Source organism: Panthera pardus, unplaced genomic scaffold, assembly GCF_024362965.1.
Source record: "Panthera pardus isolate Hobbes unplaced genomic scaffold, ASM2436296v1 HiC_scaffold_20, whole genome shotgun sequence".
NCBI classification, from domain to species: Eukaryota; Metazoa; Chordata; class Mammalia; order Carnivora; family Felidae; genus Panthera; species Panthera pardus.
Genome location: NW_026526766.1, coordinates 86,896,311 through 86,912,667, shown reverse-complemented (window position 1 = coordinate 86,912,667; position 16,357 = coordinate 86,896,311). Strand labels below are relative to the sequence as shown.

At 38.0% G+C, this 16,357-nt stretch overlaps 1 protein-coding gene across 1 annotated transcript in view; it reads right to left on the bottom strand.

Moving 5' to 3' along the window:
• Nucleotides 1–16,357, bottom strand: part of NUP188 (nucleoporin 188) — a 53,299-nt gene that overhangs the window by 28,197 nt on the left and 8,745 nt on the right. Inside the window, exons 2-8 of the mRNA XM_053908397.1 lie at nucleotides 15,172–15,226; nucleotides 13,365–13,438; nucleotides 10,724–10,808; nucleotides 8,571–8,651; nucleotides 8,040–8,084; nucleotides 6,954–7,046; nucleotides 6,430–6,549 (exon numbers count right to left, since the gene is read on the bottom strand). Coding sequence (XP_053764372.1) covers nucleotides 6,430–6,549; nucleotides 6,954–7,046; nucleotides 8,040–8,084; nucleotides 8,571–8,651; nucleotides 10,724–10,808; nucleotides 13,365–13,438; nucleotides 15,172–15,226 — 553 coding nt within the window. The remainder of the gene's footprint in view (nucleotides 1–6,429; nucleotides 6,550–6,953; nucleotides 7,047–8,039; nucleotides 8,085–8,570; nucleotides 8,652–10,723; nucleotides 10,809–13,364; nucleotides 13,439–15,171; nucleotides 15,227–16,357) is intronic.

The window sequence follows — 16,357 nt, the reverse complement described above, 5'->3', positions numbered from 1 at the left end:
ACAGGCATCCAGTTATGGAATGAATAAGTCATGGGAAGAAACACAGAGTAGAAAATATAGTCGATGATATAATAACACTGTGTGGTAACAGATGATAGCTACACTCCTGGTGAGCAAGCAAAACATGCTGAGACATTGAATCACGATGCTGTACACCTGAAACTTATGTAACATTGTGTCAACCAGACTCCAAAAAATTAAAATAAATAAATAAAACCGATGTACAACTGACAGACCAGACAAAAAAACTGGCAAAACCACAGAACTAAATAATCTTGACCTGACTGGTATTTTGCACAATCATACCCACTACTTCTGAATACACATTCTTTTATGTGTTCGTGGTACATTCACCAACATATGTCATATAATGGGCCATAACCCACGGGACAGTAAATTTTAAAAGACCAAAATGGGGGCATCTGGGTGGCTCAGTCGGTTAAGCATCCGACTTTGGCTAAGGTCATCTCACAGTTCTTGTGTTCGAGTCCCTCTTCGGGTGAGCTTGGGCCCACTTTGGGCTCCTCGCTGACAGTGCAGAGCCTATGTGGGATTCTCCCTTTCTCTCCACCCCCCCCCCCACGCTGCTCGCTCACTCATGTCCTCTCTCTCTCTAAAACAAAAAATAAAGTTATTAAAAAAAATAAAAAGATCAAAATGATACAAAATATGTTCTTTGATCATAATGGAGTCAAATTAAAAATCAATAAGATATCTAAGAAAACATCCAATGTTTGGAAATTAAACAACACACTCTAAATAATACAAGGGTCAAAGGAAATCACAAGGGAAATTAGAAACTATTTTGAACTGAATGATAGTGAAAATCCAACATACCAAATTTTTAGGATACGGCAAAAAGCAATACTTAAAGCAACATTTATAGTTATTTATTAGGAATGTTCTAAAATCTGTTCTCTAAGTTTCTATCTTAAAAATTAGGAAAAGAATGTGGCACCTGGGTGGCTCAGTCGCTTAAGTGCCCCATTCTTTCTCTTTTTTTTAATGCTTATTTATTTTTCATAGAGTGAGCAGGCACGCGCGCACATGAGCAGGGGAGGGGCAGAGAGAGAAAGAGAGAGAGGACAAAGGATCTAAAGGAGGCTCCATGCTGACAGCAGAAAGCCCAGATTCGGGACTCAAACTCACAAACCATGAGATGGTTACCTGAGCCGAAGTCAGACACTTAACTGACTGAGCCACTCAGGCACCCCAAGCGTCTCACTCTTGATTTCAGCTCAGGTCATGATGTTCCAGTTGTGAGATTGAGCCCCACGTCAGGCTGCACGCTGAGCATGGAGCCTTTTTAAGATTCACTCTCTCTGTCCCTCTGCTCCCTCCCCCGCTTGTACACTCTCTCTAAAATTAAGAAAATAAAAATTTAAAAAGATTAAAAAAAATATTTACAAAAAAATATTTTCCAGAAATATTTTAAAATAAAATATTTAAGAATAAATTTAACAAAAAATGTGTAATATGTGAATACTGAAAATAAAACCTTACTTAGGTATATTAAACAAGATATACTAAATGAAGAGATATACCCGGTTCATGGATCAGAAGACTTAATAACATTATTAAGATGGCAATTCTCCTCAAATTGATTTATGGAGTCAACAAAATTCTGACCAAAATCCTAGAAAGCATTTTTTTTTGAAGGAAAGAGACAAGCTAATTCTAAAGTTGCTGTGGAAAAGTAAAGGACCTAGAATAGTCAAAACATTTTTAAAAAGAATGAGGTTGAAAGAATTACACTACCTAATTTTAAGATTTACTAATAAAACTATCTTAATCAAGACAGTGTGATATTAATGTAAAGACAGATGTAGAGTTCAATGCATCAGAGGTAGATACACATTTTATGATCAATTGATTTGTTTACAAAGATGCCAAGATAATCCAATGGGAAAAGACAAGTCTTTTCAATAAATGGCACTGGGAGAAGATCTCTGTATGGGGGAAAAAAATTAATCCCATCCCTTACCTCAACACCATACACTAAAATTAACTAAAAAGTAATTACTGAAATAAATAAATGTGCTAAAAATATTACACTTCTAAAAGAAAACAAATAAAATGTGACATTAGGTTAAGCAAAGATTGTTTTTTAAGTTTATTTAAGAGAGAGAGAGAGAGAAAAAGAGAAGAGAGAGAGAATCCCAAGCAGGCTCCTCGCTATCAGCACTCAGCCCCACTTGGGGCTTGATCCCACAAACCGTGAGATCATGACCTGAGCTGAAACCAAGAGGCAGTCAGACGCTCAGCTGACTGAGCCACCCAAGTGCCCCTAAGCAAAGAGTTCTTTTTTTTTTTTTAATTTTTTGTTTTTTTTAACGTTTATTTATTTTTGAGAGAGAGAGAGACAGAGCATGAACGGGGGAGGGTCAGAGAGAGAGAGGGAAACACAGAATCTGAAACAGGCTCCAGGCTCCGAGCTGTCAGCACAGAGCCCGACGCGGGGCTCGAACTCACGGACCGTGAGATCATGACCTGAGCCGAAGTCAGACGCTTAACCGACCGAGCCACCCAGGCGCCCCAGGAGTTCTTGAAACAAGGCCCAAAAAGCAAGAATCCGAAGAGAAAGAGACTGATAAAACAGATTTTATCAAAATTTAAGTTTGGTCTTAAGACAGTTTAGGTGAAAAAAAAAGGAAAAAGAAAAAGAAAGACAGCCATAAAGTGAGAGAAAATATTTGTAAAACATTTATCTGTCAAATGGCTTGTCTTCAGAATACATCGAGAACTTTTTCTTTATGTTTATTTATTTATTTATTTTTGAGAGAAAGCGAGTGAGCATAAGCAGGGGAGGGGCAAAGAGAGAGGCAGACACAGATTCTGAAGCAGGCTCCAGGCTCTGAGTTGTCAGCACAGAACCCAATGTGGGGCTCGAACCCATGAATCGTGAGATCATGACCTGAGCCGAAGTCAGACGCCCAACTGACTGAGCCACCTGGGCGCCCCTACATTGAGAACTCTTAAAATTCAGTAAGACAAATAACCCAGTAAGACCATGGAAGCAAAGATTGGATAAACACTTCAACAAAAATATAAGCAAATAAGCATGTAAAAAGATGCTCAACATCACTAGTCATGTGGGAAACACAAATTAAAACCACAATGAGATACCACTACACATCTATTAGATGTTTACAATTAAAATCAGAGAGCCAAAGCATAAGAGACTCTTAAAAACTGAGAACAAACTGAGGGTTGATGGGGGGTGGGTGACGGGTATTGAGAAGGGCACCTGTTGGGATGAGCACTAGGTGTTGTATGGAAACCAATTTGACAATAAATTTCATATATTTAAAAAATAAATTAATAAATTAAATTAAATTAAATTAAATTAAAATCAATGACCTTACCAAGTGTTGGTGTAGATATGGAAGAGAATGAGTTCTCAAAAATGCTGTGACAAATGGAAATGGTAGCAGCGCCTGGGTAGCTCAGCCGGTTAAGCGTCCACCTCTTGATTCCAACTCAGACCATGATCTCACAGTTTGTGAGATGGAGCCCCGAGTTGGGCTCTGTGCTGACTACATGGAGCCTGCCTGGGGTTCTCTCTCTCCCTCTCTCTCTGCCCCTCCCCTGCTTGTACACACATGCTCACTCTCTCTCAAAATAACTTTTAAAACTTAAAAAAAAAAAAAAAAAAAAAAAGGAAAATGGTACAGACCCTATGGAAAGCAGTTTGTCGATACCTTATAAAGATAAAAATACACACTTACAATGTGACCCAACAACCCAACTCCCAGATATTTATTTATCCAAGAGAAATGAAAACCTACATCCTATCCATAAAAAGACCTGCATGTTAATGTTCACTGCACGTTACTCATTACTGCCAAAAAACAGAACTCAAATATGTACCAAATGATAAATGGATAAACAAAATGTGGTATATATCCATATAATGAAATAACATTCAACCACAAGTAGGAATGAAGTATTATTACGTGAATATGACCTGGATAAATCTCAAAAACAGTATGCTAGTGAAAGAAGCCAAACAGAAAAGACTCTGTATATATTATATGGTTCTATTTACATGAAACTCTAGAAAAGGCAAAATTATATTAACAGTGACACCTCTAAATGTTTAAAAACAAAAAACTATAGTAACGGAAAGCAGATTAGTAGTTGTCTGGGGCCAGAGGTCACAGATTGACCATAAACTTTCTAGAGGAGACAGAAATATTCGATATACTGACATGCATACAACTACATACAATTGTCAAAACCATACACTTAAAATCAGTGAATTTTATTGGATGGAAATTATACCTGAATAAAGCTGGGGGGCGGGGAATGCTACCAATTTGTCATTACACAAGTCGTTTCACACAAGTATGGATATATTTATAGGATAAACTCTTAAACTGGAACTGCTAAGGGGCACCTGGGTGGCTCAGTTGGTTAAGCATCCAACTTTGGCTCAGGTCACGATCCCATGGCTTGTGAGCTCAAGCCATGCATCAAGCTCTCTGCTGTCAGCATGGAGCCTGCTTCAGATCCTGTCTCCCTCTCTCTCTGCCCCTCCCCTGCTCGCTCTCTCTCTCTCTCTCTCTCTCAAAAATAAACATTAAAGAAAAAAAAAAAACTAGAACTGCTAGGTCAAGAAATATGTGCCTTTCAATTTTTAAGTATTTTCATAATATTTTCCATTAAAAAAGGACTGTTTATACAGCAAAATATGAGCACCCATTATCCCATCCCATGGGCAAGAGTGTTGCCACGTGAATTTGTTCATTGCCTTGCCCTGTTTTTCTATTGGGTCTTAGTGATTTAGAGTTCTTTCTATTTTAAGAACCCAATATGAGTTTGTCTTGACTTTGTTTACTGCGCTATTTTTGTTTTTGACTTTTCTGCCTTGCAAGTTTTTGATTTGATGTTTATAATTATTTTTCTTTTATGGCTTCTGAATTTTACTTTAAAAAGTCTTCTCCACTCCAAAACAAAACACGAGAACAAAACCCACCTCCCATGTTTTCTTTCTAATACGTTTATTGTTAATTTTTTTTTTAAGTAAACTATATGCCCAATGTGGGGCTCGAACTCATGACCCCGAGCAAGATTCACATGTTCCACCAACTGAGCCAGCCAGGCACCCCTATAGTTTTTTTTTCAATTTAATATATATATATTTTTTTCAATTTAAATCATCTACGTGATTTTCTTTTGGTAGAAGATAGAAGACAGAGTTTATTTTTCCTCCCCAAGGCTATCCGGTAGTTTAACACCATTTATTGAAAAATACAACATTTCCCACTGATTGAAATGCCACCTTTATCATATGCTAACTCAGCATCTGGGTCTATAGCCAGATGTTCTATTATGCTCTATTTATAAGTCTATTTATTCATATGTCAATGCCATGCTTTAAATTACTGTAATGGTAATTATCTAATAAAAGTAATTTTCCTTTTTCAAAAATTTCCTGACTATTCTTACTTATTTTTCATATGACTTTTAGAATCAGCTCGTTCAGTTCCAAAATAAAAGGCAAAACAAACACTTATTTGTATTTGTTTGTTTGTTTGTAGGGATTACACTAAATTTATAGGTTGGGGTGCCTGGGTGCTCAGTCGGTTAAGCGTCCGACATCAGCTCAGGTCATGATCTCACAGCTCATGAGTTCAAGCCCCATGTCGTACCCCGTGCTGACAGCTCAGAGCCTGGAGCCTGCTTCAGATTCTGTGTCTCCCTCTCTGTCTCTGCCCCTCCCCCACTCATGTGTGCTCTCTCTCAAAAACAAACATTTTTAAATATTAAAAATAAATAAAATTATAGGTTTATATAAGAAAAACTGACACTTTTATGGTGCTGTCTTTATATTCAAGAATGCAGTGTATTTCTCCATTTGGTTATGCCTTTTTTATACCCTTTATAGAATTTTAAAGTTCTCTTCAGTTAGATTTTGGATGGCTGCATGCTTATTCCTGAGAAATTTATGCTTTTATGGCTATTGTAAATGGGCCCTTTACCACTATTAAATATTTTCAATAGTTACTATCCATGTTTTGGTTACGTTGTTTTAATAACCATGTATTATTTTCAAAACAAAAAAGATCATGTTCTAATTTATAAATGCTTTATGATTTAGGATAAAATAGTGTCACATACTTAACAGATAATGATAATAAAGAGGATGAAATCTTGAATTTAGAGTTCCATTAACAACTAAGGGAAGATTTTCGGTAAGAACAGAAAGTAAATTAACTGAATAGACAAAGTCAAGTGAAAATGCCCAGAATTAAGTACCATTACTTAGAGTCATCAATATTTTGATCCATGACATATTTAAACTTTTTGGAAAAAAGATAATCTATAAATGTTATAAGTTAATAAATGAATAATTTAACTTAGAGCTCTATACACAAGGGTATACCATTCTTGTAAGAGTTACAGGAGGGCCCAGTAACCACATACCATGAGGTTTCCATGTGTCTCCCAAGTTGGTGCTTCAGTTTTATAAAGCTCTTCGAACTGCTGTCTGTATTTTGTGACTAGTTCCTTCTCCAATTTATCAACACAGTCTGCATATTCAACCTTAAAAAAAAAACAAACCCTCAGAGTAACTTATACCTAGAGTAAAAGGTCAATATTCAAATGAATGCGAATATGAATAATATAACATTTTTTAAAAGTATTGAATTTTAGGGGCGCCTGGTGGCTCAGTCAGTTAAGCGTCCGACTTCAGCTCAGGTCACGATCTCGCGGCTTATGGGTTCAAGCTCCACATCGGGCTCTGTGCTGACAGCTCAGAGCCTGGAGCCTGCTTCAGATTCTGTCACCCTTTCTCTCTGCCCCTCCCCTGCTCACACTCTGTCTCTGTTTCTCTCAAAAATAAATAAGCATTAAGAAAATAAATAAATAAATAAATAAATAATGAAAAAATAAAAGTATTGAATTTTATAGGATAAAGAAAAACCAAGAGGACTAAATGGGCTTACCCTATAGGGGTGTCTTTCATCTTGGAAATAAGTGAGAAGGTGTAAGACACAACGAAGAATACAGGTTCTTTCTTCATAGTAATAATCTGCAATCTGGGAAGAACCCAAAGATGCAAAATCATTTACTGATCTTTACACAGAAGACACTCAATTTTAAATTTATTGATAAGAAGATCACTTAAAGATATGAATGGAAGGGGCGCCTGGGTGGCTCAGTCGGTTAAGCATCCGACCACTTCACTCAGGTCATGATCTCGTGGTTGGTGAGTTTGAGCCCCGCGTCGGGCTCTGTGATGGCAGCTCAGAGCCTGGAGCCTGCTTCAGATTCTGTGTCTCCCTCTCTCTCTGCCCCTCCCCCGCTCATGCTGTCTCCCTCTGTCTCAAAAATGAATAAACACTAAAAAAAAAAAAAAAAAAAGATATGAATGGAAAAGTCTGACTTCTACAAGCAATCACAGAAATGGAAAGTTTGTGTTAGGCCAAAAGAAAGCAAAAGAACTTCATGAAATAGGATAAAAGTCAAGTTCCTCAAGATAAAAGAAATTCTATAAAAATATAAACAAGTTTTCTAGCATGACTTGTCAGAGCTTTCAAATAACACACAATGCTGTAACTGACAGGCCAAATAAATGAAAACAAATATAAAAATAACCCTTGTATATGTCCTAACTGCTTGTTACTAATGTACTTAATTCTCAATAAACACCAAAAATAGGAAACCACTTCAGAAGTCACAGTCAAATTCCACTTTATATGACATCCTCAATGTGAAGGTTGATTTGGGGGGTGGGAGGAGATAAAGGAATAAAAAAATATAAATTAATATTCTTGCATTTAGACTGAGAGAAAAACTATGCATGAACCAGTTTTCATCCCCAGTAACCAAAGAATCTCCTTTGGAAAAGGTCTCAGCTGGGTCCAGTGGATAAAAGCCTCTTGTTTCACAGTGAGTTACTAAGCTACTTCACTGAGGCCTCAATGCTTCCCCAACAAAACACTCAAAAGCCAGCAATGCCCAGGAGAACAAGGTCAAGAAGCCATCACCCAATTTCACATCAAAGAATGAAAACAGTGACTACTACTAACCTTCAGGATTAAGGCCTGGCTCTGCCTCTCGTCTTGCAGTACCGTCTGAAGGAAAAAAGAAGTCAAGAAGCCATCGTATAAGCAAAGCTCAATTAACAAAGAAAAAGATAAGCATCTTCGCCTCACTCTTCAAGATTATAACTGCCCATTCATTTCTGGACGCATTTTTTACCTACACGTATCCAAATGTGTACTCAAATCCCCGCCCCCTCCCCTCGACTCCACTTCCTCATGTGTAGAATGTTGGGTTAGAGAGGCGAGATACCGTACCAGGTGGTTCCCAGCTCTGATGTCCTGAGACTCTATGATTAACATGTCAGTCTTTGACTTCTCCGGCACCGCCCCCCCCAAGTCTGACAACACACCTTAGTTGAAGTACACGCTTTTTAAGCCTTTAGAAAGTCTTTCCTGAGAATGACTGCATCTGACCACCTACCCGCTGCAAAGAACCACTACCAAAACCCTTCAACACCTAACACCAACAAGGAAAATGACAAAGGCAGGAGAAAGCAGCTGGGCATAACTACAAACCTTTAGTGAGTCCCGAGTACCTCTATAATCCTCTTGAAGGTAACACTGGAGCAACTGCACACTCTGTTCCTCGTCAAGACCCTGGAATACAGAGGCCGTAAGTGAGGAACAGCCACGTCAGCTCAGAAAACACACAAAGGATGCACAACGTTCTAAAGGTTTATCCTCTAGAATGAACAAATATCCTCTAGAACTTGAATAAATAAAAAGCTTTTTTTTTTTTTTTACACAGAATAAACTCAGGTATTGATGCACATGCTGTCGGGGTGAGAAGAGAGGCCCAGGTTCATAGTAAATCCTTGCTCCTTTGGAGCAAGTTGTGGAAACTGAAGTACAGGCAGACATTCCTGCTTCCAAAGGCACGATATGTCTCCCTCTCAGATGACCGACAACCAGGTACTGCCCCATCCTTTGATTTGCAGTCAATGAAAACTACTTCAGGTCAATAGAATTTTGGTTATTTATTTAGTCACAAGGACAGAATAACCTATACTCTGTTATCAATGGTGAGCTGACAAAAATGAAATAGTCCAAGTGTTTGGTGAAAGTTGGTAAAAAGTTGAAATGTGGGGGTGTGTTACCAGACAGGGATTTCCGTGACAGAATACTGCGTGAATGTGCACAGGCCACTCAACAAGCACGGAGATAGGTCTGTGATTGATAGATGAGGAAAAGAGGAAGGGAAAAGAGACTGAAGAAATCACAGAAACCTCATTTCCTCTCTCTTCTCTCCACTTCCTCCCTCAAGCCGTCAGTCTCAAGGAGGAATGTGTTTGAGAGCTTCATGTTTTATATCTGTAAGTATTATAATGGCTCATTTATTATAATGAGCACACTAGGGAAGAGACAGTGATTGCCCACTACTAGTCTGAAATCTATCAAGAGTATTCAGAAAATATACAAATAGATGAAACAGGTAGAGGGCTGTGTGAATGGTGGGCATAAATCGCAACAGGTTTAACCACTCCTCCTGACACTAGACACATCAGTACTGCTTCTCAGCTTACAGATACTGGTTGTAAAACAATGCACACCTAATGTTTTGATCTATTTTAGACTAGGTTTTTAAAAATCATGTTTCAAATATAACACTATATTTAAGCAGCCAAGTTGTCAATCAGTGGTAAAAGACACATAACTGAAAAACACTGTAAATGGTGCTATGGGCAAAATACCTAAACAAAAATCCTTTTAAAAGATTTCATAAAAGATGATAAGTTTACTCCAAATACAAGAAAAAGAAGCCAGTGACTGACATGTAATTTACATGACGATCAAATTTACATCAGAAACAATTGTGCGTATCTACCAAACAGTTAATACAGTAGCAGGCATGATCTGCGTTTCCAAAATAAAAAAAGAGGGGTGCCTGGGTAGCTGAGTCAAGTGAGCTTTCAACTTGGGCTCAGGTCACCATCTCACAGTTCGTGAGTTTGAGCCCTGGCATTGTGCTGACAGCGTGCAGCCTGTTCAGATTCTGTCTCCCTCTTTCTCTCTGCCCCTCCCCCACATGCTCTCTGTCTCAAAAGTAAACATTAAAAAAAGAAAGAAAATAAAAAGAAACAGCTACATATTTAAATACAATCTCAGGGTGCCTGGGTGGCTCAGTCAGTTAAGCGACCGACTTCAGCTCAGGTCATGATCTCACAGCCCGTGAGTTTGAACCCCGCATCAGGCTCTGTGCTGACAGCTCAGAGCCTGGAGCCTGCTTCAGATCTGTGTCTCCCTCTCTCTCTGCCCCTCCCCCACTCATGCTCTGTCTCTCTCTGTCTCAAAAATAAAAAGAAACATTAAAAAAAATTTAAATACAATCTAGTCAATTTAAGGATCACCACACGCATGCTGAAGAAAACTCCAGTGCGTGCATGCGTGTGTGTGTGTGTGTGTGTGTGTGTGTGCGTGCATGTGCGTGTGTGTGTATAGTGAACATATACACATATGGTAAACATATATATATAGCAAACAGGTCTGGCAACTTAATTTGTAGCTTTTTAGCAAGAAGAGTTGCAACTTGAATATATTTGAAACATAGTATGCTCAATTTAATCTCCAAAACAGAAATACACTGAATTTTCATTAACAATCACTAACAACAAAACAATGGACATCTGCAGTGCAGGTAGTAAACTGAGCCAGTGCTAATTTTTACTCACCAAAAACTTGCTGATTCTTAAACCCAGTTCCTTCAATGGTGAAGCCACATCTTTATTAGCTTTCACTTTTTCAGCTGAATTTGGACTATGAAAAGAACAATGAATCATTTCCTCATTCTCAATGACCCTCTCGGGATTTTAAACAAAAATGCTTAAAAATATGTTTACAACAGACCTTTTCTTGCCCTTTAGGTGCCTACAAAATACACACACAACCACAACTTCATCTCTACACATTTTATAACACAGAACTACTTATGCCTAAATGATAAATACAGTAAGTGTCTGTTACAAGTTACAGTTATAATAATAAATGTGGATATGTTAAGTTGTATTATCTTGATCCTTACAACTATCCTGAAAGGTAGATATTACTATCCCCATTTTACAAGTGGAATTACTAATACTCAGAAAGAATAAATAACTTACCAAAAATCCCACAGCTAATAAAAAGTGAAGGTGAAATTTAAAACCAGGTCTGTTAGTACACAAATACATACTGCCTAGCTGAGAGGGCCTAGAAGCTATAGCACCCCAGTAGCAGCGAGCACACCCAGCACCCAGATCTTGGTTTCTCATACCATTATCTTTTCTTTTTTTTCTCATACCATTATCTAATAAAAGTTACCAAGACTCCTTAGAGAAACAGCTAACTCTACAGCTGGGGCGGGGAAAATAAAAGATGAGCCTGGAGCATCTTGTAATGTCAGAAAATAAGAAAATAATTCAGGAAAAAAAAGGATGGAAAATGTCAAGATTACACAGAAGCCAACCTGAAAGAACTCGCAGTGACCAAAGCTAAAACAAAGTATAAACAAAGTATAAAATAAATATACATGTGCCCATGTAAATAAATAAATTAATACAGAGAAGGAAAAAACCTTCCTTAGAGAAGAAGTCCAAATACTACATATAGATGCTACTCCCTTCGGGAAGTAGAATTTAATTCCACTATACCCCCAGCTAGACAGTGGGCTATGCTTAGTGACCCACTTCTAAAACAGAGTAGGGAAAGGAAAAACAATGACTTGACGGAAGAGAAACTTGGCAAATACTACCTTGCCCAAATGAGCAAGATCACCATCACCAGTGATTTCATGTGGATTACCACATCCTCTGTTATGATAAGAATGGTACTTCATTTCTGTGCATTCTTCCCAAAAACCCACAACTCCAATCTAATAATGAGAAAAACATGAGACAAATCCAAATTGAGGACATTCTACAAAATACTTGACCAGTCCTCCTCAAAACTATTCAAGATGATGAAAATTAAGGAACGACTGAGATGCTGTCACATCTAAGAGCTAAGGAGACATGACAACTAAATGCAACGTGGGATCCTGAATTGGATCCTAGAACAGAAAAAAGACATTAAAGGAAAAAAAAAAGTTAAATTCAAATAAAGGCTGACGTTTAAAAAAAAAAAGTCTGTCAGACCTCAAATCTCATGCTACTGACAAAGAAACTTTTGTCTTTAAAAAAAGAAAGTAATGCCACAAATGTCCATTCCGTGAACTACAAGCATGTTGTTGTCGGATTTGATTTTTTTATAGACTCTCACATTTCACAGGAAATCCACAACACAAAGGCTACTATAAGGTTAAACAGTAAGTTCTGAAAGAGGCAACACAGAATGAGGATTAAGAACACAGACACTGGAGTATGACTGCCAGGTTCAAATCCTGGTTCTACACTTACTAGCTGTGTGACCTTGGGCAAGTTACTTAACCTCTTTGTGCCTCAGTTTCCCCATCTGTAAAATGGAAACAATAATAATAAAAGTACCTATAGATGATAATATAGTGATTAGCTTCTTTTTTTTTAAGTCCATATATTTTAGACACACAGAAGTTACAGATAAAACAACACGACGTCTGGGAGTTACTTCAAATAAGTATGGGGGAAGGGGTAACGAACAACAACAAAAAAAGAAAGTTCTTCACTAACCTAAGAAAATGAAGATGGAAAGTAATGTAAAAACAAAATCAGATGTTCAGAAGTAGAAAGGAAATGAGGGTGGCTTGGGAACTACGACGCATAACAGAATGCAATCTGGACTAGGATTTAAGGTACAAGAGTCTAGTCCTACAAGGTGTACTCTCTTCTCTTTTAAAACTAATTTATATTTGATTGCTGTTGTTTTTCATTGCCCAGAGGAAAAAAAAAAATCTATATATTCAAGCAAAGAATAAAAACAGTAGCTATCTTAAAGAGCTGTTATAAGGATTAAAGAACTTCTGATAAGTGCGAAGAGTAATAGCTGGTACATAATAAACATTCTAAGTGGTCAGCTACTACTGTCACTGTCCACTGCCCTATCCCGGCACTTGGTGCTGACAATACTTCACACAAACATGGCGGAATGAGATAAATATTAGAACTACTCACTGATGAGTTAATGACTCTCTAGCCCTAGGCACTAGGCTTATATAACTGCATTCAGCAAGGTTGTATTTCTAAAAGGAATTTCCCTTTCAACAGACAGTACAAATGTGCCTGACTCTTTTCCACTGGTAACCGATTTGTATTCTCTGTAATCTACCTAACCCAGCAGCATCACCAAATCGTACAGGAAGAGTTTCTCTACCCCAGCTTCCTCAGTGGAATTACTCTAACCAGACGCATGGAATAGCCATACCTGGGAGGTTTATAGTAGGACAGCCCCTCTAAGAGCCGCTGCCAATGTTTATTCAGTTCTGCCTCAATCTGATTCTGGAAAAGAACAAAGAAATTATACAGGGATTTACACATTCCTGATCTTTTTAATATGTTTCTCCCCACAGCTGAAATCATTTTGGATAGAGAATTATGTAGCCTCCTTCCCCTTGCTTAACATTCTAACAATGATTTAATCTTATTATGAAAATCTTGATAAACTAGCTTTCTGGGGTGCCTGGGTGGTTCAGTCGGTTAAGCGTCTGACTTCGGCTCAGGTCATGATCTCACGGTTCATGAGTTCAAGCCTCACATCGAACTCTGTGCTTATAGCTCAGAGCCTGGGGCCTGTTTCAGATTCTGTGTCTCCCTCTCTCTGCCTCTCCCCTGCTCATGCTGTCTCTCTCTTATAAAAATAAATAAACATTAAAGAAAATTTTTTTAATGTCCTTTCTAGTGGTTGCATGATATTTTATCAAGTAGTTAGCTAATAATTTATTTACCATGTCTCTAACGTTAGATATACTTAAGCTGTGATTACTTATTAATATATATAATGCTATGGTAAAGAGCTTTGTATACAAAAATTTTTTCAGGATTTCTTTCTTGTAAGATATGTTCCTAGAAGTAGAATTATCAGATGAAAGCATATCAAAATGTTAAAGCTCTAGGGCTGCCTGGATGGCTCAGATGATTAAGCTTCTGACTTCACCTCAGGTCATGATCTCACGGTTCTTGAGTTCGAGCCCCACATCTGGCTCTGTGCTGACAGCTCGGAGCCTGGAGCCTGCTTCAAATTCTGTGTCCCCCTCTCTCTCTGCCCCTCTCCAGCTCGTACTCTGTCTCTTTCTCAAAAATAAATAAACGCTAAAAAAAATTTTTTTTTTTTTTTTTAATGTTAAGGCTCTAGAGGTGCCAGGCTGGCTCAGACAGTAGAGCATGTGACTCTTTTTCTAAGTTTGTTTATTTATTTTGAGAGACAGAGAGAGCAGGGGAGTAGCAGAGAGAGAGGGAGAGAGAGAATCCAAGGAGGCTCCACACTGTCAGCACAGAGCCCAATGCAGAGCCCAAACCCACAAATTGTGAGATCAGACCAGAGCCAAAACTAAAGTCAGACATTCAAATGACTGAACCACCCAGGTGCCCCATGACTCTTGATGTCAAGGTCATGAGTTCAAGCCCCACATTGGACACGGAGCCTACTTAAAAAAAAAAAAAAAAAAAGTTAAGGCTCAAAAAAAGGTGTGACATTCATTATGTTAATTACCACAATAACAACAGTGATAATTAAATATCATCTTAATGCTTTACCCTCACAAGTTAAGGCCACTCAAGGATTAACACGAAGAACTGTGCTTTACTGATTATATACTTGGAAATATCCTAGATACCACAGCCTCTGTGACCTAAGGAGCTAGCTACATGGAAAAGGAAAAAAAGGCAAGGAAAGTATGAGACAGAGAAAAAGCCTGAGAATCTTCCTTAGCCCTGAAGTAGCAGAAAGGTATTTGTACTCCAACCCTGAGCAGCCAGCCAAGCAGCACTGGTATCTTTTCAGGTAAGGAATCACTAAAGGACAAAGAAAGGTAGAGATTTAGAAAACTTCAGCAGATAGGCTATAAAACACACATTTCAGCACAGAGAAGCAGGGAATGCATAAGGTTTACAAAGATACAGGAATGAAAAAAATGTGTTTACTTCCTCCTTCAAAGAGAAGGCTATTTCAGGGGCTCTTTGTAATATAAGCTATACAAAAACTACAGAATCCACTCAAGAATACCAGCACTTACCAGCTCTCTCAGAGCTGACCTTCCAAGCAGAATTGTCCACAGTTCCCTGCTGCTCCTGAAAAATGACAGAAAGCAGAGGTAATTTTGCACTTTCATTTTTTTAAATGTTTTATTTATGGGGGGGGGGGGGGAGGACAGAGGATCTAAAGTGGGCTGAGCTGACAGCAGTGAACCTGACACAGAGCTCTAACTCACAAACTGTGAAATCATGACCTGAGCCGAAGTCGAATGTTCAACTGACTAAGCCACCCAGGTGCCCCTGCACTTTCAGAGAACACAAATTTGACTAAGCTGTCTCACAGTATCTCACCTATTCTCTGAAATCAGGAAATTCAATGTATAAAGCAATTTGATGAAATTCTAGACATTAATCCTATTCTATTTTTCTTATAAGTTTGATGTTCAAAGTAGAAATTAAGAAACTAACATATAACCTAAACCAAGCAGGTACTATTAAAAATGAGAATATTTTCATATTTCACCACATTTCAATGCGCCACCACATTTCAATGCATTTAAGATGCCATTAATTGAAGGATACATAATTATTTACGTTCTATCAATAATAAAATGCATTGCAATTTCAGAGGTATTAAAGTATGCAAAAATGTATATTTTAGAATTAATGAAATATAAAAATTAGTGAATTATCTTACATCTTCTATGCTAAGGCACCGCCTCAATGCAGCATTTTATCTCTACCTCCTCCCCTCTCATTAAAATGTAGTGACAAATAAGGAGAATCTAGAAAAGGAGTATATCGTGGCGCCTACGTAGCTCAGTCAGTTAAGTGTCTAACTTCGGCTCAGGTCATGATGTCACAGTTTGTGAGTTCAAGCCCTGCATCAGGCTCTGTGCTGACAGCTCAGAACCTGGTGCCTGGTTCTGACTCTGTCTACCTCTATCTCTGCCCTCCCCCAAGCTTACTCGTGCTCTCTCTTTCCCAAAAATAAACATTAAAAAAATTTTTTTAATAAAAAATAAAAAAGGACTATATTTCAAGCCGCCCATGACTTCCAGAATTTTTTTTTACCATTTTATTAATTTTTTAAATTTACATCCAAGTTAGTTAGTATATAGTGCAACAATGATTTCAGGAATATATTTCCTTAATGCCGCTTACCCATTTAGCCCCTCCCCCCTCCCACAATCCCTCCAGTAACCTTCAGTTTGTTCTCCATATTTA